General features: G+C 36.2%; 2 protein-coding genes across 6 annotated transcripts in view; one reads left to right on the forward strand and one right to left on the reverse strand.

The window, feature by feature from the left end:
* The window catches only part of SLCO1A2 (solute carrier organic anion transporter family member 1A2), a 129,076-nt gene that overhangs the window by 86,416 nt on the left and 14,755 nt on the right, over nucleotides 1-27,905 (reverse strand). The gene's annotated exons all lie outside the window — the stretch shown is intronic.
* On the forward strand, nucleotides 21,179-27,305 carry LOC122474015 (islet amyloid polypeptide). The gene is made up of 3 exons (XM_043564950.1): nucleotides 21,179-21,422; nucleotides 21,752-21,846; nucleotides 26,749-27,305. The coding sequence occupies exons 2-3, from the start codon at nucleotides 21,767-21,769 to the stop codon at nucleotides 26,936-26,938; spliced, it is 270 nt and encodes an 89-aa protein (XP_043420885.1). The 5' UTR covers nucleotides 21,179-21,422; nucleotides 21,752-21,766; the 3' UTR covers nucleotides 26,939-27,305.

Consider the following 27,905-nt stretch of genomic DNA (forward strand, 5'->3'; position numbering starts at 1 on the left):
TTTATTTATTTATTTATTTATTTATTTATTTATTTTTGCGAGAGAGAGACTGACAGAGAGAGCGAAGAAGGGGCACAAAGAGAGGGTAATCTGAAGAAGGCTATGTGCTGGGAGCCTGATGAGGGACTTCAACTCATGGAACCATGAGATTATGGCCTGAGCTGAAGTTGAGCACAACCAACTGAGCCACCCAGGTGCCACTCCCTACAGATTGAATTTAAAAGCATATGATCTTATACATATAAATCAAGCCATTTTGACTGAAAGCTAACAGAAACAAAATACAGATTAAATTTCTAAGGAAATTCATATGCTGAAATTATCAGAAACACAATATTAAACATATTAAATGATTAAAAACCTAAAGTTGGATTATTTTTAAATCAAGTCTTTAAAAAAAGACTATTATAAATGAACAAGAAATATTTAAAAGTAAAACAACTTAACCTTTGATATTAAAAACTCATTTAATGGGTAACAGCATATCAGATAGAGATGAAAGAGACAATTCATGAACTGAAGAAGAGATTTCAGGATAATACTCAGAATTAGTATAAAAGATTCAGGAACCAGACTCAATTTGAATTCCGGCTCTATCACTAACTGGGTCTGTGACCTTAGGTATGTTGCTATCCTCTTGTATTTCAGTTTCATCATAAATTAAAAAATAGGGGTTTGTGTAAGGATGAAGTGCTTGGACCAAAGCTGATAATATTAAGCCTATAGAACAAATATTATTGATATGACAGAGGTAATTCCAAAATATCTATTATATCAAGAAACACATGGGTTTAACTTCCCTACCAAAATAAGGAGTTTTTCAGATAACTCACAAATGAAATCTCACCTTATGCTGTGTAAGAAACACACTAAATATAAAATTATTCACAAAGATTAAAACAAAAGAATGAGCAATGATATACACAGCATATGCAAAAAAGAAAAGAGAAAAAGAAAAAACAAGAGTCATGATAATGTCTAACAAGGTAGAATTCAGAGCAAAAAGCATTAGAAAAACTACAGAAAGGTAGTTTAAAGGTACTAAACAGGACAATTCACAGAAAAATATGTGTGATACATTTCTGTGTACCCAGCAACAGTGAGGCAATTTCACACAGCAGAAAATTCGGGAGGTACAAAGATAAATCAGCAAAAACAATAATTGGCCTTAATTCTCTTCCCAGTCTAAGACATAACAAGATGAAAAGCATTAAAAAAGGATTTAGAAGGAGTTGCGGCAAGATGGCGGCTTAGGAGGACTCTGGGCTCACCGCACGTCCTGCTGATCACTTAGATTCCATCTACACCTGCCTAAATAACCCAGAAAACCGCCAGAGGATTAGCAGAACAGAGTTGCCGGAGCCAAACGCAGACGAGAGGCCCACGGAAGAGGGTAGGAAGGGCGGCTAGGCGGTGCGCGCTCCACGGACTGGCGGGAGGGAGCCGGGGCGGAGGGGCTGCTCGCCGGCCAAGCAGAGCCCCCGAGTCTGGCTTGCAAAAGCCGAGGGGCCGGGCGGACTGTGTTCCAACAGCAAGCGCGACTTAGCATCTGGGAGGTCATAAATTAACAGCTCTGCTCGGAAAGCGGGAAGGCTGGAGGACAAAGGGAGGGAGAGCTGCTGAGCCCCCTGACAACAGAGCTCAGTTTGGTGGGGAACAAAGGCGCTCGCCAGCGCCATCTCCCCCGCCCATCCCCCAACCGAAATCCCAAAGGGAACCGGTTCCTGCCAGGGAACTTGCTCACTCCGCGCAAACACCCAACTCTGCGCTTCGGCGGAGCCAAACCTCTGGTAGCGGATCTGACTCCCTCCCACTGCCACAGGGCCCCTCCTGAAGTGGATCACCTAAGGAGAAGCGATCTAAGCCTGTCCCTCCTGCCCCCAAGCACCTTGCCTACCCACCCCAGCTAATACGCCAGATCCCCAGCATCACAAGCCTGGAAGGGTGCAAGTAGCCCAGACGAGCCACACCACCCCACAGTGAATCCCGCCCCTAGGAGAGGGGAAGAGAAGGCACACACCAGTCTGACTGTGGCCCCAGCGGTGGGCTGGGGGCAGACATCAGGTCTGACTGCGGCCCCGCCCACCAACTCCAGTTATACACCACAGCACAGGGGAAGTGCCCTGCAGGTCCTCACCACTCCAGGGACTATCCAAAATGACCAAGCGGAAGAATTCCCCTCAGAAGAATCTCCAGGAAATAACAACAGCTAATGAGCTGATCAAAAAGGATTTAAATAATATAACAGAAAGTGAATTTAGAATAATAGTCATAAAATTAATCGCTGGGCTTGAAAACAGTATACAGGACAGCAGAGAATCTCTTGCTACAGAGATCAAGGGACTAAGGAACAGTCACGAGGAGCTGAAAAACGCTTTAAACGAAATGCATAACAAAATGGAAACCACCACAGCTCGGCTTGAAGAGGCAGAGGAGAGAATAGGTGAACTAGAAGATAAAATTATGGAAAAAGAGGAAGCTGAGAAAAAGAGAGATAAAAAAATCCAGGAGTATGAGGGGAAAATTAGAGAATTAAGTGATACACTAAAAAGAAATAATATACGCATAATTGGTATCCCAGAGGAGGAAGAGAGAGGGAAAGGTGCTGAAGGGGTACTTGAAGAAATAATAGCTGAGAACTTCCCTGAACTGGGGAAGGAAAAAGGCATTGAAATCCAAGAGGCACAGAGAACTCCCTTCAGACGTAACTTGAATCGATCTTCTGCACGACATATCATAGTGAAACTGGCAAAATACAAGGATAAAGAGAAAATTCTGAAAGCAGCAAGGGGTAAACGTGCCCTCACATATAAAGGGAGACCTATAAGACTCGTGACTGATCTCTCTTTTGAAACTTGGCAGGCCAGAAAGAATTGGCATGAGATTTTCAGGGTGCTAGACAGAAAAAATATGCAGCCAAGAATCCTTTATCCAGCAAGTCTGTCATTTAGAATAGAAGGAGAGATAAAGGTCTTCCCAAACAAACAAAAACTGAAGGAATTTGTCACCACTAAACCAGCCCTACAAGAGATCCTAAGGGGAATTCTGTGAGACAAAGTCCCAGAGACATCACTATAAGCATAAAACATACAGACATCACAATGACTCTAAACCCGTATCTTTCTATAATAACACTGAATGTAAATGGATTAAATGCGCCAACCAAAAGACATAGGGTATCAGAATGGATAAAAAAACAAGACCCATCTATTTGCTGTCTACAAGAGACTCATTTTAGACCTGAGGACACCTTTAGATTGAGAGTGAGGGGATGGAGAACTATTTATCATGCGACTGGAAGCCAAAAGAAAGCTGGAGTAGCCATACTTATATCAGACAAACTAGACTTTAAATTAAAGGCTGTAACAAGAGATGAAGAAGGACATTATATAATAGTTACAGGGTCTATCCATCAGGAAGAGCTAACAATTATAAATGTCTATGCACCGAATACCGGAGCCCCCAAATATATAAAACAATTACTCATAAACATAAGCAACCTTATTGATAAGAATGTGGTAATTGCAGGGGACTTTAATACACCACTTACAGAAATGGATAGATCATCTAGACACACGGTCAATAAAGAAACAAGGGCCCTGAATGAGACATTGGATCAGATGGACTTGACAGATATATTTAGAACTCTGCATCCCAAAGCAACAGAATATACTTTCTTCTCGAGTGCACATGGAACATTCTCCAAGATAGATCATATACTGGGTCACAAAACAGCCCTTCATAAGTTTACAAGAATTGAAATTATACCATGCTTACTTTCAGACCACAATGCTATGAAGCTTGAAATCAACCACAGAAAAAAGTCTGGAAAACCTCCAAAAGCATGGAGGTTAAAGAACACCCTACTAACGAATGAGTGGGTCAACCAGGCAATTAGAGAAGAAATTAAAAAATATATGGAAACAAACGAAAATGAAAATACAACAATCCAAACGCTTTGGGATGCAGCAAAGGCAGTCCTGAGAGGAAAATACATTGCAATCCAGGCCTATCTCAAGAAACAAGAAAAATCCCAAATACAAAATCTAACAGCACACCTAAAGGAACTAGAAGCAGAACAGCAAAGGCAGCCTAAGCCCAGCAGAAGAAGAGAAATAATAAAGATCAGAGCAGAAATAAACAATATAGAAACTAAAAAAACTGTAGAGCAGATCAACGAAACCAAGAGTTGGTTTTTTGAAAAAATAAACAAAATTGACAAACCTCTAGCCAGGCTTCTCAAAAAGAAAAGGGAGATGACCCAAATAGATAAAATCATGAATGAAAATGGAATGATTACAACCAATCCCTCAGAGATACAAACAATTATCAGGGAATACTATGAAAACTTATATGCCAACAAATTGGACAACCTGGAAGAAATGGACAAATTCCTGAACACCCACACTCTTCCAAAACTCAATCAGGAGGAAATAGAAAGCTTGAACAGACCCATAACCAGCGAAGAAATTGAATCGGTTATCAAAAATCTCCCAACAAATAAGAGTCCAGGACCAGATGGCTTCCCAGGGGAGTTCTACCAGACGTTTAAAGCAGAGATAATACCTATCCTTCTCAAGCTATTCCAAGAAATAGAAAGGGAAGGAAAACTTCCAGACTCATTCTATGAAGCCAGTATTACTTTGATTCCTAAACCAGACAGAGACCCAGTAAAAAAAGAGAACTACAGGCCAATATCCCTGATGAATATGGATGCAAAAATTCTCAATAAGATACTAGCAAATCGAATTCAACGGCATATAAAAAGAATTATTCACCATGATCAAGTGGGATTCATTCCTGGGATGCAGGGCTGGTTCAACATTCGCAAATCAATCAACGTGATACATCACATTAACAAAAAAAGAGAGAAGAACCATATGATCCTGTCAATCGATGCAGAAAAGGCCTTCGACAAAATCCAGCACCCTTTCTTAATAAAAACCCTTGAGAAAGTCGGGATAGAAGGAACATACTTAAAGATCATAAAAGCCATTTATGAAAAGCCCACAGCTAACATCATCCTCAACGGGGAAAAACTGAAAGCTTTTTCCCTGAGATCAGGAACACGACAAGGATGCCCACTCTCACCGCTGCTGTTTAACATAGTGCTGGAAGTTCTAGCATCAGCAATCAGACAACAAAAGGAAATCAAAGGCATCAAAATTGGCAAAGATGAAGTCAAGCTTTCGCTTTTTGCAGATGACATGATATTATACATGGAAAATCCGATAGACTCCACCAAAAGTCTGCTAGAACTGATACAGGAATTCAGCAAAGTTGCAGGATACAAAATCAATGTACAGAAATCAGTTGCATTCTTATACACTAACAATGAAGCAACAGAAAGACAAATAAAGAAACTGATCCCATTCACAATTGCACCAAGAAGCATAAAATACCTAGGAATAAATCTAACCAAAGATGTAAAGGATCTGTATGCTGAAAACTATAGAAAGCTTCTGAAGGAAATTGAAGAAGATTTAAAGAAATGGAAAGACATTCCCTGCTCATGGATTGGAAAAATAAATATTGTCAAAATGTCAATACTACCCAAAGCTATCTACACATTCAATGCAATCCCAATCAAAATTGCACCAGCATTCTTCTCGAAACTAGAACAAGCAATCCTAAAATTCATATGGAACCACAAAAGGCCCCGAATAGCCAAAGGAATTTTGAAGAAGAAGACCAAAGCAGGAGGCATCACAATCCCAGACTTTAGCCTCTACTACAAAGCTGTCATCATCAAGACAGCATGGTATTGGCACCAAAACAGACACATAGACCAATGGAATAGAATAGAAACCCCAGAACTAGACCCACAAACGTATGGCCAACTCATCTTTGACAAAGCAGGAAAGAACATCCAATGGAAAAAAGACAGCCTCTTTAACAAATGGTGCTGGGAGAACTGGACAGCAACATGCAGAAGGTTGAAACTAGACCACTTTCTCACACCATTCACAAAAATAAACTCAAAATGGATAAAGGACCTAAATGTGAGACAGGAAACCATCAAAACCTTAGAGGAGAAAGCAGGAAAAGACCTCTCTGACCTCAGCCGTAGCAATCTCTTACTCGACACATCCCCAAAGGCAAGGGAATTAAAAGCAAAAGTGAATTACTGGGACCTTATGAAGATAAAAAGCTTCTGCACAGCAAAGGAAACAACCAACAAAACTAAAAGGCAACCAACGGAATGGGAAAAGATATTTGCAAATGACATATCGGACAAAGGGCTAGTATCCAAAATCTATAAAGAGCTCACCAAACTCCACACCCGAAAAACAAATAACCCAGTGAAGAAATGGGCAGAAAACATGAATAGACACTTCTCTAAAGAAGACATCCGGATGGCCAACAGGCACATGAAAAGATGTTCAGCGTCGCTCCTTATCAGGGAAATACAAATCAAAACCACACTCAGGTATCACCTCACGCCAGTCAGAGTGGCCAAAATGAACAAATCAGGAGACTATAGATGCTGGAGAGGATGTGGAGAAACGGGAACCCTCTTGCACTGTTGGTGGGAATGCAAATTGGTGCAGCCGCTCTGGAAAGCAGTGTGGAGGTTCCTCAGAAAATTAAAAATAGACCTACCCTATGACCCAGCAATAGCACTGCTAGGAATTTATCCAAGGGATACAGGAGCACTGATGCATAGGGCCACTTGTACCCCAATGTTCATAGCAGCACTCTCAGCAATAGCCAAATTATGGAAAGAGCCTAAATGTCCATCAACTGATGAATGGATAAAGAAATTGTGGTTTATATACACAATGGAATATTACGTGGCAATGAGAAAAAATGAAATATGGCCTTTTGTAGCAACGTGGATGGAACTGGAGAGTGTGATGCTAAGTGAAATAAGCCATACAGAGAAAGACAGATACCATATGGTTTCACTCTTATGTGGATCCTGAGAAACTTAACAGGAACCCATGGGGGAGGGGAAGGAAAAAAAAAAAAAAGAGGTTAGAATGGGAGAGAGCCAAAGCATAAGAGACTGTTAAAAACTGAGAACAAACTGAGGGTTGATGGGGGGTGGGAGGGAGGAGAGGGTGGGTGATGGGTATTGAGGAGGGCACCTTTTGGGATGAGCACTGGGTGTTGTATGGAAACCAATTTGTCAATAAATTTCAGAAAAAAAAATAAAAAAAAATAAAAACAAGGTTTTTAAAAAGAAAAAAAAAAGAAAATACATTTTTTAAAATACTAAAATAGTATAGAAAGAACACATGTTCATTAAGATAATTTCTTGAGAAACTTTTTAAAATTTTTTTTTAACGTTTTTATTTTTTTTTTGGGACAGAGAGAGACAGAGCATGAACGAGGGAGGGGCAGAGAGAGAGGGAGACACAGAATCGGAAACAGGCTCCAGGCTCCGAGCCATCAGCCCAGAGCCTGACGCGGGGCTCGAACTCACGGACCGCGAGATCGTGACCTGGCTGAAGTCGGACGCTTAACTGACTGCGCCACCCAGGCGCCCCAAGAAACTTTTAAAATATAAAGATGCAAACCTCGCATACTGAGCTCTCCACAGAAGCTTACAAATGAATTGAAGCTGTGAGGGAGAGGCATTGCTCACACTCCCCTAGACTTTGGTGGGGTGCAGTGGGCTCCTGTCTCTTTTCAAAACATTACTCACATTTTTTGAATCTGGTAAGAGGAGATGTGAAGAAAGTGTTGGAGAAGACATTATTCACTTTAGGGACTTAAATTTTTCTGTGCTACATTTTTAAAATGTTTATAGATAGATTTTTTTTTTTATTTACTGAGGGAGAGAGAAAGAGAGGAGAGTATGTGCATGAGTGGGGGAAGGGTGGAGAGAGAGAATCCCAAGCAGGGTCCACACTCAGTGCAGAGCCCAATATAGAACTCAATCTCATGACCGTGAGATCAATGACCTCAGCCAAAATCAGGTCCAGACACTCAACTGACTGAGCCACCTAGGAGTCCCTCAGTGCTGCATTTTAAAGGATGGCAGGAAAGAATGGCTACATGTGGTGTGAAAACAATGGCAATTCTAGATTGCTTTCCAGCAAAGTGCTTCTGTGATTTTACAGAGGTGAAAGTATGTATGTTGGAAAAATTACCCACGTTGTTAATTTGTACCTTTTTGCATAAAAAATAATCTTACTTAAACCCTCAGAGTGGAGTGGAATGAAAAAAAATTACTTGATGCAAAGCGGCATAGATTATAAACAAATTGTTTCACAGATTCTAAGGTGTACATATAGCATTATGAATAATAGCCAGACTATGGAGAGAGCCCAAATGTCCGTTGACCAATGAATGGATAAAGAAAATGTGGATATAAAATGGAATATTATTCAGCCATCAAAAAGAATGAAATCTTGCCATTTGCAACAATGTGGATGGAGCTAAAATGTATTATGCTAAGTGAAATAAGTCAATCAGAGAAAGACAAATACCATATGATTTCACTCATGTGAATTTAAGAAACAAAACATGAACATATGGGAAGGGGGCGGGGGAGAAAAAGGGGAGAGAGGGAAACAAACCACAAGAGATTCTTAATGATAGAGAACAAACTGAAGGTTGATGGAGGTAGGTGGGTGGGAGATGGGTTAGATGGGTAATGGGTATTAAGGAGGGCACTTGTGATGAGCACTGGGTGTTGTATGTAAGTGACAAACCACTGAATTCTACTCCTGAAATAAATACTGCACTGTAATGTTGGCTACCTAAAATTTAAATTAAAAAAAAAAAGGAAGAGAAAATAAATAATGCCCTCATGATGATCCTTCAGCTATTTTTTTCTTAACCCATTGGGCTTAATATATAAAACCATGATCTACCAAAATATTAAAAAATATAAAAATAAAAATAAAAACACATTTTTCCTCTGAAAATGTTTAGAACAATATTATTTCCACACTATTTGTGGCAATTCATTAAAAAAATAAGTTTGTAAACATTAATTTATCTTAATTCTGGTATAGTTAACATACAGGGTTATATTAGTTTCAGATGTACAATACAGTGATTCAACAATTCTACGCATTACTCAGTGCTCATTACGATAACTGCACTCTTTAATCCCCATCACATATTTCACTCATTCCCCAACCCCCACATCCTCTCTGGTAACTATTTGTTATCTATAGTTAAGAGTCTGTTTTTCTGTTCATTGCTTTCTATTTTTGTTCATTTGTTTGTTCCTTAAATTCCACATATGAGTGAAATCATATGGTATTTGTCTTTCTGTGACTGATTTATTTCACTTAGTAGTATACCCTCTAGATCCATCCATGTTGTTGCGAATAGCAACATTTCAATCTTTTTCTTTTTTTTTTTTAGCTGAGTAATATTCCATTGTGTATATATACTACAACTTCTTTATCCACTCATCTATCAATGGACACTTGAATTGCTTCCATGTTTTGGCTATGTAAATAATGCTGCAATAATCATATGGGTGCATACATCTTTTTGAAATAGTGTTTTCATATTCTTTGAGTAAATACCCAGCAGTGGAATTCCTGGATGGTATAGCAATTCCATTTTTAATTTTTTGAGGAATCTCCATACTGTTTTCCATAATTTTGCATAGTTTGCGTAGTTTGCATTCCCACCAAGGCATTAGGGTTTCTTTTTCTACACATCCTCACCAGCACCTGTTGTTTCTTGTGTTTTTTATTTTAGCCATTCTGACAGGTGTAAGGTGATACCTCATTATGGTTTTGATTTGCATTTCCCTGATGATGAGTGATGTTGAGCATCTTTCAAGTGTCTGTTTGACATCTGGATATCTTCTGTGGAGAAATGTCTGTTCATGCCTTCTGCCAATTTCTTAATTGAATTACTTGATGATTTTTTTTTATATATTTTGGAAACTAAGCCCTTATCAGGTATACCATTTGCAAATATATTTCCCATTAAGTAGGTTGTCTTTTAGTTCTGTTCATTGTTACCTTTGCCATGCAGAACCTTTTTATTTTAATGTAGTCCCAAAATTATTTTTGCTTTTGTTTCCCTTGCCTCAGGAGATATATCCAGAAAAATTTTGCTATGGCCAACGTCAGAGAAATTACTGCTTGTACCGTCTTCTAGATTTTGTTTGGTTTCAGGTCTCACATTTAGGTATTTAATTAGTTTGAGTTTATTTTTTGTGTACGGTGTAAGAAAGTGGTCCACTTTCATTCTTTTGCATGTAGCTGTCCAGTTTTCCCAGCACCATTTGTCAAAGAGACTTTTTCCCTATTGTATTTTCATGTCTTGTTTATCAAAGATTAACTACCCATATAATTATGGATTTATTTCTGGCTTTTCTATTCTGTTCTCTTGATCTATATATCCCTTTTTATCCCAGTACCAAATTGTTTTGATTATTACAGCTTTGTAATATATCTTGAAATCTGGATTTTGATACCTCCAGTTTGGTTCTTTTTCAAAATTGATTAGGCTATTTGGGGCCTTCTGTGGTTCCATACAAATTTTAGGATTATTTGTTTTAGTTCTGTGCAAAATGCCATTGATATTTTGTTAGGGATTACATTAAACTTGTAGGTTGTTTTATGTGGTATCAACATTTTAAAAATATTTGTTTTCCCAATCCATCAGCATGGAATATCTTTCCATTGCTCTGTGTCGTCTTCGATTTCTTTCATCTATGTTTTATACTTTTCAGAGTACAGGTCTTTCACCTCTTTGGCTAAGTTTATTCTTAGGTATTTTATTATTTGTGGTGAAGTTATAAATGAGATTGTTTTCTTACCTTCTTTTTCTGTTGTTTCATTATTAGTGTATAGAAATGCAATAGATTTCTGTATATTAATTTTGTATCCTGTGAATTTATAAAATCACTTATCAGTTCTAGTATTTTTTGGTGAAGTCTTTAGGGTTTTCTATGTGTAGTATCATGTCATTGGGAAATACTGATACTTTTTTTCCCTTACTTGTATTGTACGACTTTTATTTCTTTCTGTTGTCTGATTGCTGTGGCTAGGGCTTCTAGTACTATGCTGAATAAGAGTGGTGAAAGTGGGCACCTTGTCTTGTTCATGATATTAGGAAAGGAGCTGTCAGTTTTTCACCATTGAGTATGATGTTAGGTGCAGATTTTTCATATATGGTCTTTATTATGTTGAGGTATGTTCCCTCTAAACCTACTTTGTTGAGGGTTTGTGTCATGACTGGATGTTGTACTTTGTCACATGCTTTTTCTGCATCTACTGAAATGATTATATGGTTTTTATTCTTTCTCTGGTTGATGTGATATATCATGTTGATTGATTTGTGAATACCGAGCTACCCTTGCCTCCCATGAATAAATCCTACTTGATCATGGTGAATTTTTTTATGTATTGTTAGATTCAACTTGCTAGTATTTCATAGAGGATTTTTGCATCTATATTCATCGGAGATATTGGCCTATAGTTCTCTTTTTGATGGTGTTTTTATCTGGTTTTGGTGTCAAGGTAGTGCTGGCCTTATAAGATGAATTTGGAAGTTTCCCTTTCTCTTCTATTTTTTGCATAGTTTGAGAAGAATAGACACTAACTCTTCTTTAAATGTTTGATAGAGTTCACCTGTGAAGCTGTCTGGCCCTGGACTTTTGTTTGTTGGAAGTTTTTTGATTACTGATCCAATTTAATTGTTGGTTATTGGTCTGTTCAAGTTTTTTATTTCTTCTTCTTGTCAGTTTTTGTAATTTATCTGTTTCTAGGAATTTATCCATTTCTTCTAGGTTGTCCAATTTGTTGGCATATAATTTTTCATAATATTCTCTTACAATTATTTGTATATCTGTGGTGTTGGTTGTGTGATTTCTCCTCTTTCATTTGTGATTTCATTTACTTGAGTCCTTATTTTTTATTAATTTGGCTAGAGGTTTATTAATTTTGTTGATCTTTTCAAAGAACCAGCTTCTGGCTTCATTGATCTGTTCTATTGTTTTTTGTTTTTTGTTGTTGTTTGTTTTTATTTTGTTTTGTTTTTTTTAGTTTCTACATCATTTATTCCTGCTCTAATCTTTATTATTTCCTTCTTTCTGATAGTTTGGTGCTTTGTTTGATCTTCTATTTCTACTTCCTTTAGGTGTAGGTTTAAGTTGTTTATTTGAGTTTTTTCTTGCTTCTTGATGTAGGCCTGTATTGCTATAAACTTCCCTCTTAGAATAGCTTTTGCTGCATCTCAAAAATTTTGGACCATCATGTTTTCATTTTCACTTGGATCCATGTAGTTTTTTATTTCCTCTTTAAATCCTTGATTGGCCCATCCATTGTTTATTAGCATGTTATTTACCCTCCATGTATTTGTGTTCTTTCTAGATTTTTTTCTTGTGGTTGATTTCTAGTTTCATAGTGTTGTGTTCAGAAAAGAGGCATGATGTGATTTCAATCTTTTTGAATTTTTTGAGATTTGTTTTGTGGCCTAACATGTGACCTATTCTAGAGAATGTTCCATGTTCACTTGAAAAGAATGACATTCCACTGTTTTAGGATGGAATGTTCTGTATATATTTGTTAGATCCTTTTGGTCCAATGTATCATTCAAAGCCACTGTTTAGTTGTTGACTTTCTGTTTGGATGATCTATTCATTGATGTAAGTGGAATGTTAAAGTCTCCTACTATTATTGTATTACTATCGATTGCTTCCTTTATGTTTGTTAATAGCTGCCTTATGTATTTAAGTGTTCCTATATTGGGTGCATAAATATTTATAATTGTTATAACTTCTTGGGGTGTTCCCTTTATGAATATGTAGTGTTCTTCTTGTTAGAGTCTTTGTTTTAAAATCTATTTTGTCCATTATAAGTAATGCTCCCCTAGCTCCTAGCTTTTTTTTTAACTTCTGTTTGCATAAATGTTTTAATATCCCTTCACTTTCAATCTGCACATGTCTTTAGGACTGAAACAAGTCTATTACAGGCAGTCTATAGATAAGTCTTGTTTTATTGTCCACTCTATTACCATAGTCTTTTGATTAGAGAGTTTAATCCATTTACAATCAAGGTAATTATTGATGGCTGTGTACTTATTTCTCTTTTGTGACTTGTTTTATGGTTGTGTTTATAGTTCATGTTCCTGTCTTCTCTTGCCCTCTTCTCTTGTGCTGGCATTCTTTGATGATATACTTAAGTTTATTCTCTTTATTTTTTGCATTTCTATTACTGGTTTTTGATTTGTGGTTACCATTAGGTTGATATATAACATCTTATGCATATAACAGTCTATATTATACTGATGGTCACTTACGTCTGAACACATTCTAAAAGCACTAAATTTTTGCTTTCCCCCCTGCCTTCTTTTAGGCATATAGTGTCATACTTTACATCTTTTTATTTTGTGAATCCCTTGACTGATTTTTATAGATATACTTAATTTTGCCACTTTTGTGCTTCCAAATTTTCTTACTCCTACTTATAGTCCTTTCTTTCCACTTGAAGTATCCCTTTTAACATCTTATAAGTCTGCTTTACTGGTGGTTAATCCCTTTAACTTTTGTTTGGGAAATTCTTTAGCTCTCCTTCTATTCTGAATGATAGCCTTGATCAATAGAATATTCTTGGCTGCAGGTTTTTTCCTTTCAGCACTTTGAATATATCATGCTACTCCCTTCTGGCCTGCAAAGTTTCTGCTGAAAAATTAGCTAAGAGCCTTATAGGGTTTTCCTTGTATATAACTATTTTATTTTCTCTTGCTGTTTCAAAGATTCTTTATCGCTACTTTTTGCCATTTTAATTATTACGTGCCTTAGTGTGGATATCCTTGGCTTGATTTTGTTGGGGGTTCGCTGTGCCTCTTGGATCTGAATTTCTGTTTCCTTTCCTGTATTCCAGTTATTATTTCTTCAAATAAAATTCTGACCCCCTTTCTTTCTCTTCTTCTGGGATCCCTATAATACAAATGTTATTATGATTGATAGTGTCACTGAGTTCCTTTGATCTATTCTTATTTTTTTATTACCTTTTTCTTCTTTTGTTCAGCATGATTTGCTTTCCATTATTCTGTCCTCCAGGTCTCTGATCCATTCTTCTGCTTCCTCTAGTCTACTATTTATTCCTTCTAGTGTATTTTTTATTTCAGTTATTGAATTCTTTATCTCTGATGGTTCTTTAAATTTTCTCTTTGTCAAGGATGTCACTGAGGTCCTTCACTCTTTTCTCAGATCCAGTGAATATCTTTATGACCATGACTTTAAAATCTCTGTCAGACATATTACTTATCCCCGTTTTGTCTGATTTTGTGCCTTCCTTTCATTTGGAACATATTCCTTTAACTCCTCATTCTATCTAACTCTCTGTTTCTATGTGTTAGGTAAGTCAGCAATGTCTCCTGTTCTTGAAAGTAGTAGCCTTATGAAGAAGAAGCCCTGTAGTGCCCTGTGTAGTGCATGTCCCCTGCTCACCAGAACCTGTCACTTTCTATAGGTGTAGTGTGCCCCCTACTGCTGTGGCTAAGTGCATTTGCCTTCAGTCCAGCCATCTGCAATGGTTCTCTTTGCCTGTAGTGCCCAGGGTTTGGTTCCTGTGTTATTAATGGGCCAGTCTTGGGCCACTTTGGGTATGAATTGGGTGAGACTAGGCTTTTGACAGAGGTGTGGTCCCACCAAAGTCAGAACATTATCCCTCTGCTGTCCCCCCAAGAAGCTTGTTGGTGGACAGGGCCTGAGGTCAGACCAGATATCTGTCTCCAGCCCATTCTCAGACTGCAGTCAAACTGCTGTGTGTGGTTATCTTCCCCTCTCCCCAGGGTAGGTGTCACTTTGTGGTGGTGCTGGCTCCTGTCAGGGCTGCTTGCACACCACCACATTTGTGGCACTACTTTGGATGGACTCCTGCTAAAGGCAGGGTTGGAGAGAGTGTGTCCACAGAACAGTGTGGGGACATGGCATGAAGTGTTAGCAAATTTTGCACAAGTCTGCCATGAGAGGAAAGATGGCACTGTTTTGGAGAGCTGCAGAGGCTAGTTGGAGGGGGCGAGTCCACAGAAGAGCATGGAGGTGGGGGAATGTTGTTAGGCAGCTAGGTGGAGAGTGTTCATGTGCTATTTCCCACAGGTGTCCATGTGTCTAGCTTGGGCGGTGGAGGAGGAAAATAGTGCCTGCCAGCTCCTTTGTTCTTGGTGTAGTCTCCCAAAGATCCCTGCCCTTCCTGCACATATTCTGAGATTAGTAAATAAATCTCCTTTCTATATACCCCAGACATCTTTCAAACTGCTGCTTCTATGCTATATCTAAGCAGGATTGTTTGTTATGCTGTCTCTTTAAGGGTGGTGACTCAGTTTCCTATCACCCTTCAGCTCTCCCAGAACTGATTTTTAAAATTCCAACTGTTAAGCTCTACTGACTGTTAAAACTCATGATGTTAATCCCCTCTGGTTTTCAAAGCCAAATGGTATGGAGATTTGTCTTCTCTGAACAGGTTCCCCTTACTTAAGATGCCCAATATGGGGTCTGTTCTCCCCTCTCTTTGCTTGCAGAGTCCCTCCCTCCTAGGGACAGTCCTGAAGTCAGTTTAGTTCCTCACTGGATTTCTGTTCTTCCTACTGTTTTTTGATTTGGCTTCTTCTTTATGTTTAGATGTGGAGAGTCTATTCTGCCAGGCTTCAGGTCATTTTCTAGGTTATATACACTTATGTGGGTATTATGTAGGTGTATACATGGGATGAGGTGAGTTTGGGATCCTCCTACTCTGCCATCTTATAAGTACCCAAGATAGTTTTACAACTATGTAGCAACAACAAAAAAATGTTTAGTGAAAAATCAGCTATAAACTCTTACTATTTTTATGTTTTCTATATTTATATGAAAATATTGTGTATAGTTCAGCCATTGTATATAGACAATCTTGTGTCATATTTTATCTCTCTAGAAAATAATATTTTATTTATCTATTCATCTGTCAACAGGCACTTAGGTTGTTTCCATACTTTGGATATTGTGAATATGCTGCAATGAACATGTAAGTACAGATATATCTTCAAGACGATGATGTTGTTTTCTTTGGATATATACACAGAAGTGGGATTGTTGGACCAGACGCTAGTTCCATTTTTAATTTCTTAAGGAAGCTTCATAGTGTTTTCCATTGAACTAATCTACCAGCATTGTGCAAGAGTTCCAACATAGGATAATTTGAACATCAAAAAAGTGGGATCAAAATACATGTATATTAAAATATAGGGGTTCACAATGAGAACCACCCCCATCCCCCCCCGCAAAAAACCTTTAAGGTCATATTTAGAGGATGCTTGAGAACCATCTCATTACTGTATGCAGAAAACTCATGAATGAGAGGAAAGAATGAAGTATATATCCTGCTTTTTCTTTAAAACTGTACCTCAAGGTAGTGAAATACTTAATGAAGAATGCTCTCCTTTATTGGAGAATTTCAGCAAATAAATGTAGAGGGAATTACAGAATTAGACTATCACTGGAAGCCTGTAATAAAACAACGGTTCTAGGCAATTATAACCAATGGTTGCTAAAATCAGAGTGAAAGGCTAATGGAGAACTCAGAATGGACAATGTGGCTGACAAAATCTGACCTCGCTGATCAGTCTTAATGCCATAAAAGAGATTCAACCAGATGTTGTAATGCAGTAGGAATAAACAATATCACTGAAGCATTCTTACCTGAATGTGATCAAGCCTCTAGACCAAACAACCAGTATAGAGAAAATACAAGTGAGAAAGGAACACATTAATGATACCTCATGATTGCCATCAGCAAAATCTGGGATGTGGGGAATTCTATACAATAAATGACCTGGTTTCTTTAATAAGTCAATGGTAGGAAAAAGAAAGGAAGGAAAATTATATATTAAAAGAGACATGAGAGACAAAAAAACAAATGCAATCTTATTTAGATTCTGACTCTAACAGACTAATTAAAAATATTTTATAGACAACTGAAAAATGTGAACACTGATTGGATTATTTAATTATATTAAGGAATTACTGTAAAATTTCACTTTAGCTATACCAACAATCTTGTAGCTGTGTTGTATAAAGTATCCTTGTCTTTCATGAATATAAACCTGAAAAATGTTACATATAAAATTGTATAATATTTAGGATTTGTTTTTAACAATCCGGTATGGAGTGGGAGGAAAGTAGGTAGGAATATAGAGAAAATAAGATAGATTTGTGATTTGATAATTATCAAAATTTTATATACATTTGAAAGTTTCTGTAAAAAAATTAAATGTAAATATTAAAAAAAATCCATCTAATATTGATACAATCAAAATGTTTTATTTTTTAAATTTTTTGAATGTTTATTTATTTTTGGCAGAGAGAGAGAGAGAGAGAGAGAGAGCATGAGCAGAGTAGGGACAGAGAGAGAGGGAGACACAGAATCCAAAGCAGGCTTCAGGCTCTGAGCTGTCAGCACAGAGCCCAATGAGGGGCTTGAACTCACAGACCATGAGATCATGACCTGAGCCGAAGTCGGACGCTCAACCGACTGAGCCACCCACGCGCCCCTCAAAATGTTTTATTAAAATATTAGAGGAACAGGATAAAGAAGAAAAGTAAGTGTGCTGTTAAATGCTAATTCTTGGGGTGCTTGGCTGGCTCGGTTGGTAGAGCATGAAACTCTTGATCTCGGGGTTGAGTTCAAACCCATGTTGGGTATAGAGATTACTTAAAAATCAATCAATCAATCAATCAATCAAGTAAATAAACTAACTAACTAACTAACTAACTAACTCTTTATCTTCCAGAGTAGGATATGTGCTGTCAGCACAGAGCCTGACTCAAGGCTTGATCTCATGAACCATGAGATCATGACCTGAGCTGAAACCAAGTCAGACACTTAACTGACTGAGCCCCCCAGGTGTCCTAAGAAGAGATTATTTTCAAAATATGGAGAAAACAGCTAAAATCGCTAAAATTGATTACCTATGGAAAGCAAAATTCAGAGGTAGGCTGAAGGAAGACAGAAGACTGCTGTTTTTATTATTAGACTTCTGACAATATTTGATTTTTAAAAATTGTAGACACACAAATTTGATAAAAAATAGAAATTATTTTCTAAAAGATTTATAAAATATATTTTATAAATTTGATGAAAAGCCCATTAATTTGTATTATTAATTATATCCTAACCTGGCTCTCATTTTAATGCTCTGTTCCCATTCACTTGTTCTCCATACTTAATCCATTGTCAAATCATGTAATGATCCCAAATGTGATTTGAACTCATTTACTTTTCTACTGCTCTGCTATCACCCTATGTGTGGCATCACTATCTCACATCTGGACACTGCCATAGTCTTCCAACAGATTTCCTGCTTTTACTCTTGCTCCCCTCTGATCCAGTCCACCCACAGTAGTCAGCCTGATGTTTTCTTTATTATTTTTTTATTACTTTTTTTATTTGAGTGTAGTTGATGTACAATGTTACATTTGTTTCAGATGTACAACACCACATTGATTTTTTAACGCTATAATCATCTTTACACCAATTTCTCCTTCAATTACCTGAATTTTCACATGTTGTTTCTCAGATCTTAAACACTTTCCATTACTTTTTCCTTTGTCATCTCTTACGGTTTAGGATTCAACTTAAACATCACCACTTTTCTTTCTCTCACTACCAAATTAGTTTTCTCCACAGCACTTCACACTTGTAATTACATATTCACTTGTTCACTTTCTTTGATTTTGTTTCCTTCACTGGCTCTAAGCTCCCATGACAGCAGGGACTTGGCTTTGTTCACTGTTGTAGCTCTAGTCCCTAGAACATTCCCTATCATAGAATGTGTCTTTAATCAGTGTTTATTGAATCATTGAATAAATGGAATGTGCAATAGACCAGATTTTCTCAAACTTTAGTGTGCATACAGTCACCCAGGGAAGATATTTTTAAATTAAAAAAAAATTGTTTTCAATGTTTATTTATTTTTGAGACACAGAGCATGAATGGGAGTTAGGGCAGAGAGAGAGGGAGACACAGAATCTGAAGCAGGCTCCAGCTCTGAGCTGGGCTCAAACTCACAAAGCATGAGATCATGACCTGAATCAAAGTCAGAGACCTAACTGAGGCATCCAGGCACCCCAGGAAAATCTTTTCTTAAATGCACATTCTGATTCAGTAACTCTGGGGTGGGGCCTGAAATTCTAACAAGCTTCCAAATAAGGCCAAAATTGCCATGGCATTACTTACGCTTGGACTAGCAAGGCTAAAGTGGGTACAAAGATGAGTGACAGTAATGTTTGTCATGTAGGAAGGAGCTTATTATCTGGTAATGGAGTTACCTCATAAAGACAATCTACTACCTCCACTTTCAATGGTGTAGGAAGCATGAAAGACCTAAAGCTGTTAGAGATTGGGATAGATGTTGACCTTACCAAACATTATACAAGACTGCCTAAGGCCATATTTGGCTGCAACTGAGTCATTTGAAGTGTTATAATAAGATACAACATTTACAGGAAGGAATTAGCAATTCAGTATATGAGAACAGAGATCCTTTATAACAAAGAAATAAATATCACGGAACAAGGAGATGAGAATTTGAATTTCACTTTGCCCTGAGTAGCTGTGCAACTTTAAGCAGTCACTTACATTCTCTGAATCACTGTATCATCATCTAAAGATGAAAACAGACGTGTGAAGATGAAGTGAGGAATCATATATCAATTAAATAACTATGACTGACATAAGGTAGCCCTTAAAAAGATTCAGGTTCTCCTGTTCCTTTCTTAGGTAGAACATTTTCCTTATAACATTAATTTCCTACAGGGAGAGAGAACCAATTTTTGAATGTTATGTTTGGCACCTTCAACATCTCAGAGGGGAAAAAAATAGGGAAATAAAATAAATATGTAGCTAAAAGCAGGTATTTTGGTTTAAAGGAACACTAGACCATAAATCAGAAAAACCAAGCTTTGGCTCAAGGTTTCAACATGAACTAGATGTATAATGCTGAATAAGCTATTTAACATCTCTGGGCTTCTGTTATCTTTTCTAAATCATTGTATATACTTTGTTAAATACATCAATCATTTTCTTACAGGAAATTATCATTCTTCCAAATCACTTGATTTTTAAAAATATTTTTTTAAGTTTATTTATTTATTTTAAGAGAGAGAAAGAGACAGAGAGAGGATGAGTGGGGGAGGGGCGGAGAACGAGGTAGAGAGAATCCCAAGCATGGTTCCCAACTGTCAGTATGAACCTCCCCCACTCAGGGCTTGAACCCACGAACCATGAGCTAATGACCTGAGCCGAAATCAAGAGTCAGACGCTCAATCAACTGAGCCACCCAGGTATAACCCAAATCATTTGAGTTTATGTTTTCTTTCTTTTTGGAATATCAGTAAATTTTACAGAAATATTAAAATTGCAGAATCATTGGATAATTAGAATAAGGATTGGGAAAACTGATTTTTTTCCTGAAATTTTTACTAACTACCCTCAAACTATATTACTAAGCTTTAAAGAATTATATGAGTTCAGTGAACTTATTTTTTTTACTTGGAGTACTTCCATCTTTTTTAGATTGCATAGGTATGCATATTTCCACAAGCATTTGGAATTTGTCTTACTTGCTACATCGGCTATTGTCATAACTCAGAACATTAACTTAAATATAACTTAGAAATACAAGAAAAGAAAAAACAATTTGGAGAAAATAAAAATAACAAATTAAATATTCTTTCAAAGTAATTGTGATGTTTCTCTGTAATAATAGAAAAAGTCAGCAAAAAAATTCTTAATCACACAGATATGTGTCTCTATTTAAATGCTGACAAATGAATTTGGGGATTGAAAATTATTGTTTTGCTGCCTTTAATCTTCCATCCCCATTTCATTATAAGTAGCTTTCGATTTCTTTCTGTCCACCCCCCCCCCCCTGTCTTTTTAAGTGTCTTTTTTTATCCACCCTGGCCTCATAGTTTACTCTACTACTGAATGTTCATGGAATTAAGCCATTGGGGTCATTTGGCTTTAGCTTCCTCATTAGATTCTTCAATGCCCCTGGCTTCACTCTTTGCATATAAACACATTTGTTATTCTTAATCACTTCTTTCTATCAATCCTTTACTAGAGCATACCACTTAATCTTTGAAAATCCACTCTTGTATTTCACAAAAATGGAAAATTCAAACTTGTGCTGTGTGTGACACACCATTAACTGCACAAAGACACTCTGTATCTGCTACCTTAATATTTACTGATGTGTTAATGTAATATAATAATGACCCATCTGCTTCTGCTGTCTATGAGGCACTTTCTATAGGGATGGAAATTAATGACAGTTTCTCTGAGCTGCCTGATGTCAGAGCCGGGAAAGGTGTGAAGAGTATATAAGAGCTGGATTACTCATTGGCAAGTGTGGGGGCAAATACTCCAGTGGATGCAAGCTTGGGATTGTTTATAAAGCTTTCTTACCATTAGAGGCATTCTCTGATATTGCTGACGCTGAAACACTAAAAGGTAAAGAGCTTCCTGTTTATGGGAAAATATCATTTGTTTAGGGAAGCTTAGATTTGGGATCAAATATATACTTATTTCAAAGAAAGGCTAAAGCAATAATGTGGTATAATATCAACTTTCCAGATTGTTTAGAGAAGGAAATTGGGAAATTGAAAATTTTGAAAATATTTGAAAATTGTTTAAACAGTATCAAGAAACTGTATCAATAAAATTGCTATATTTGGAGATTATGTTTAAAGAGATTTTTTTTAAGTAGGCTCTAGTCTCAAGTTCCATCAATCAGAGCTATAAGACATTTCTTGATTTCAATGCTGAATTATTCTTTTCAGAAAATTTGAGAAGCAATGTGCCTCCTGAAACTTCCAGTAGTTCTCATTGTGCTCTTGGTTGCACTACACCATCTGAAAGCTACCCCCATTGAAAGGTTAGTAACAAAAAATCCTGTTTCTTTTGTAAAATGTGGGAAAATTAGAATTAAAAACTGCTATATAACTAACAGCCCTTATGCCATTAGATTTCTGATGAAGTCATGCTTAAGAACAGTACATTAAACTGTTTATCTGTTCTTTGAATTCTGTGTTCTTTAAAGAATAACACCAGTGGTTGATGACTTTCTGACAGAACTGACAGAAAGGAATGGAATAGGTCCAGTTTTATCAAGAAATACGCTTTTGCATAAGAGACTCTTAAAAACTGAGAACAAACTGAGGGGGGGGTGGGAGGGCAGGAAGGGTGGGTGATGGTTATTGAGGAGGGCACCTTTTGGGATGAGCACTGGCTGTTGTATGGAAACCAATTTGACAATAAATTTCATATTAAAAAAAAGAAAAAGAAAAAGAAATATGCTTTTGGAACCTAGAGGGGCAAAACCAGAACATGAAGCAGGAAAAGCCAAGGGTAGTATTTTCCACTATATTAACCTGATTCTAAAACAAACTGTAAAAACTTAATTAAACCATATATTTTATAACAGGTGGGATTTTATTGTCTATTTATAGATTTCTTTTTCTCCTTGGAGGGCTCTGGCAATATCCAGAACTTTTACATCTCTTTCTGGAAATCAAAATACATAGAAATAATCAGGGGGCAAATTAAAAAGTTTAAGAACTAGTTAAAAAGCCATTTGTAGTCAGGCTCTGGGCTGATGGTTCAGAGCCTGGAGCTTGCTTCGGATTCTGTGTCTCCCTCTCTCTCTGCCCCTCCCCTGTTCATGCTCTGTGTCTGTCTCAAAAATAAATAAATGTTTTAAAAAATTAAAAAAAAAAAAAGGGTGGCTCAGTCGGTTTAGCGTCCGACTTCAGCTCAGGTCACGATCTTGCGGTCCATGGGTTGGAGCCCTGCGTCGGGCTCTGGGCTAATGGCTCAGAGCCTGGAGCCTGCTTTGGATTCTGTGTCTCCCTCTCTCTCTCTGCCCCTCCCCCGTTCATGCTCTATCTCTCTCTGTCTCAAAAATAAATAAATGTTAAAAAAAATTTTTTTAAAAAGCCATTTGCTCTTAGGGTTTTTTTTTCTATATTGTTAACTGTTCTGTTAATGAAATAAAATTATAAAAAAATATATTCTTCATAAGATTACTTCTGAGCTGCACTAAATGTAAATTAATACTTCTTAAAAATGAATTCAGTAGGTAGCATGTTCACCAGGATTTCCTAAAAAGGTTTATTTGAGAAGGCGTCATGTCATTTAACTGGTAATATTTTAAGGAAGTCTAAAAACTATCAGGTGATAATGTTAGCAGTAATTACAACTTTCAAGTGGAAAGCCTTTAAAACTGTAATTCTTTTATTTAAAAGATTCTCAAGTCCAAATGCATGCATATGTCATATACAATATAGTGAGGATTTGTTTGTACTTAAATCAGTTTGACTCCTTGTAGTCTTTTAGGACTGAACTTACACATTCTTTAACACCAAAGAGAGTTAAGTTTATTTTTGAAGAGTTTGCTTTAAGTCATATTAGAACTTTTCTCATAGAATTATTAGCATCTTGTCCATTTTCTGTTGGGGTGTTTTTTCATTGAGGTGACAATCTGTGGTGATATGTATATTTCTACAGCACCCACATGAAACAAATAGCAGGAGTTATCAGACTTCCTTTGTCCTTTCAGGCTTATCGAATTTATAGGATGTTCTCAGAATTGACTCTGATTTTCAATTGGATTTTTGTGGATAAAAATAACTAAAACTGACATGAAGTTTCTGGTAAACCAGCAGAACAATAGAATGACAGGAAAATTAGCAGTATTACTTCATAATTCTGTCTATATCTTGATCTTTTCTTTCATTAGGTATAGACATTTGATAAGCATCTTTATGCAGTATGGCTTCATAGATATTAGTTTATTAGGAAGTGAACTTCACTTGAAAATAAAATAGTATATAACATTATTATCAAGTTATTTTCACAATCTTTTACTTAGAATCTTTATTAGAAATACTTGTAAAGCATTCTTCAAATTGCTCTTTAATGGGTTTCCTGAAATGAGTATGTCTGGTCATTTTTTTAATGAAAATTTATCATCCTGAGCTGTTCAACCATGTAATATTCTATAACCTCAAAAAAAGCTTCTTGAGAAAGCTTCTTCAGAAAATGACTCAAATTTCAAACACCTTTAAAAGACAAAGCTGATGTTGATTTATCATTCATTGAATGTGATTTTTCTCATAAAATTTAATCATCTCACTTGAGATCTTTTTTAACTTCTACACATGTATGAGGTGAGATTAAGAAGTAACAAACTTGGGGCACCGGGGTGGCTCACTCGGTTAAGCGTCAGACACTTGATTTCAGCTCAGGTCATGATCTCACAGTTAGTGGGCTGATGGCACAGAGCCTGCAATGGGATCTTCTCTCTCCCTCTCTCTCTGCTCCCCCTCATGCTCTCTCTCTCTCTCTCTCTCTCTCTCAAATAAAAAAATAAACAGTTCAAAAAATCTTAAAATAAAAAAAAAGGAAGTAACAAACAGACTTTACAAGTCATACTAAAAAATAGTTATTTAATACTCTTGACTGGAGCAACAGGATCATACATTTGCCCACACCTTTTAAACACTCAGTTGTAAACCTGCTTAGCAGATAATCAGAGATTATCTAACAGTATAATTAACAGAGTTTTCAAGCTATACACATAGGAGCTTGCTGTAGCAATTCTTATACTTCCACAAATGAATATCGAGAGCTAGAGCAGGGATACAGTTTAAAACTTTTAAAAACCCTGAAACGGAGGTGTTTTTAAAGAGAGACAATTTAAGAGTAATACTTTAGCTTACAGTCTTCACTTTTTAAACTCTTAAAGTTAAGGACATATGCATGTGTATAAATTGTCAATAGCTTTGAACCAGTGTTTGTTACTAGATGCTAGGCAAGCCTTGCCTACCCAAGTAGTTAAAGAGAACAAAATGCCTGAAAGTAGGGGTGTGATGCCTTTTACTAACCATTTAATCTGTCTTTTTCCATCCTAATAATAGTTTGGGATAGAATCTTGTACATACTGTTGCTATGTTTACATGAAAAGTTGTGTTTGTGAAAGCATTTGCACAATAATGAAATCAGTCATCATAAAAGCTCTTAATATTTCTGTTTAGTAGAATGATGGTTCTTCTAGCTAACCCAAATAAGATAACATTTTGGTTGGAATAATTTTAAATTCTGTTACAGACATTGAGAGCAATTATCAAAGTACCACTCAGATATTTAGCAAATAGACTAGTTCACACTCTACTCCAAGCATTTGCCAAACAAATCTTGGAACAGATATCACCTTTCCAATTTCACTCAGAACTTTATTTATTTCTTTATGTTTATTAATTTGAAGTGTTTGGGTCAAATTCTAATTTCTGCTTTTTTCAAGAAAAGTTTATTCTGTTTCAGAATTAAATGTCCGATGTATGAATTATTGGTTTAATCCTTAAAAAGCATTAAATCATTCTTTGGAAATGCACATTGGCCATGCTTACGACACATGCAAAGAGAAATAATTAAATAGATAATATGAATAATACTATCATGTATACCAAGTAATTATGTCTCAGAGTGGATTTCCTTTGCCTGAATAATTGGTTTGTCAGCATACACTTAGACTCAACCCAATACCTAATACCAGGTATTACCTAGTGAAACCCTCAAGTTTCACGTGAGATTTAAAAACACCCCGAGGCTATGACTATACAGAGATACAGATAAGAAGTACTCTCCACATAAAGTAAACACATTGAAATAAAATATATGCATTTTGCCCCAAATTATGTAAAACCACTGGCTTCTGAACATTGCTTCATACCTATATTTCTTTCTCAGTTTATACTTATCCTAAGTTTTACCAATATTTTTATTTCTATGGAGCTGAAATTAAAACATTTCCCTAGCTTTTATAATCATCTACAAAAAGGAAGCATGTTATTCTGTATCCATTTCCAATATCATTTTGAGAGCGCATTAAAACAAAAGGTGGTACAAAATGTAGAGTTGACATAAACAAATTCTGTAAAAAGAAACAAAAGTTAAAATTCAAATCAATTATTTAACCATAGTGATCATTTCTGACTTACCTATAATATTATTATGCAATTGTTCCAGCTGGCCGAAAGAATGTGGTGAACATTAATGTGGTGAACATTAATACTATTAATATAAAAAGTCTTTTAGTTTTAACATTCAGCCTAGTCTTATCATTAAAATTGTTAAAAGGAACTAAGTAGGTGGCAGAAAGATAATAACATTCATGTATTTATATTAAGAGTAACAGAACTCCCATACTACAATAGTCCAAATGTAGGAACAGATGGTAAATTTGATTCTCTTGAGACTTTATAATACTTGAAATTTCTTTCTTAACACCCCTGATTTGATGATCTCAAGGAACTTAACAAACATATCTTACACTGCTTAATTTTTATTAGAAAGATATGGGAAATGAATATATATGTGTTTAATTCTACATATTCCAGATTCCATATACATTTTCTATTCTAAATGCTTTTTATATATTGGGAACTAGATTCATCAAGATTTAGAAGAGTATAACATAAGGAAACCTTTTATTATTATTGTTACTGTTTGGAATATATTCTAAAGTTTCCAAGGATCATACTGGGAAATTCAACATTGACTATAATGGAAGTTTTCCTGTATGATTTCCTAGTCAAAAATCGATTCTGCTGCATTTTCAAGGTGTCAAAAAAAATCTGTTATCCAGCTGTTTCCAAACCAAAACACTGAGTTACTTATGTAAAAGTAACCAGTTCCCATTGATATATTTGCTGTCACATTAATATATCCAACCATGAGTCTAAGTCTCTAACCTTTCATATTTGTTCTATGCCACCAGTAACCAAGTGGAAAAGCGGAAATGCAACACTGCCACATGTGCGACCCAACGCCTGGCAAATTTCTTAATTCGTTCCAGCAACAATCTTGGTGCCATTCTTTCTCCTACTAATGTGGGATCCAATACATATGGAAAGAGGAGCACAATTGATATTTTAAACAGGGAACCATTGAATTACTTACCCTTTTAGAGGTCAATGTACCTCTAGAATTCTTTTTGTTTCATGTACAAATATTCTAGTGATTTCCTGTGTAATTTAACATTAGCATGAACCTGCGTCTGTATGTCCCATGTTTGTTGCCAGTACATATAAATTGTCTTGAAAAGAATTGTTTTAAATTTAACACTAATTAAGGTCCCATAATAAAAAGTCATATCTTTAAAAGTGAAGTGTTCTTGTTATAGATTTTTATTTTAAAAACATTAAAAAGTCACTCTTTAGCTTGTATTGCTATGGCTTGAGTTTGAGAACAAAGGAGAAAATGGTATTTGGAAACTTGGTAAATTATAAACAGCTAAGAGTAAAGTTAAGAACATTAAAAAACCAGTAATCATAAGGACCGTTGTTAAGTAATTCATTTTGCATTAGATTTCTAAAATGAGATAAAATGCTACGTAAAAATTTTAATTAATTTTTGCTCTTACTCAGTCAAAATATTTTTTTTGAAATTATATTCTTTGCTGGATTTGCTGGTACTAGAGGTTATTTAAAAATCTTAAAGCAATTTGTGTTCATGAGGGTTTCATTGTGTGTTATCATTGATGTGCTTTTGTTAAACATATATGCCTTTTATCCTGCTCAAGTGACTTTCAGCAAACCTCAGTCATATTCTGATGCAGCGTATTGCAAAAGCAACTTGTGTTCCTATTAATCATGTTTTCAACTAAAAGATCACAGACTTCTGGGAATTGTATACTGTATCGTGATTTATTTTGTTTGTTAAACCTATTGGACATTTCTGGCAGAAGTTACATATGTATGATACATTTTTTTTGAAGGAAGCTGTTGAATTGGCTATGAACTGTAATGTTTCCCTCTAAGTCTCATTTATATAGGGGTATCTGCTTTTCTCTGTGAGTTAGTTACCTTTGGAAACAGCATTAACTGAGATAAATTGCTATCATGCTGTATTATGCCATTTCTAAAAGCACTCAAC

The sequence above is a fragment of the Prionailurus bengalensis genome, chromosome B4 (assembly GCF_016509475.1).
Source record: "Prionailurus bengalensis isolate Pbe53 chromosome B4, Fcat_Pben_1.1_paternal_pri, whole genome shotgun sequence".
NCBI lineage: Eukaryota > Metazoa > Chordata > Mammalia > Carnivora > Felidae > Prionailurus > Prionailurus bengalensis.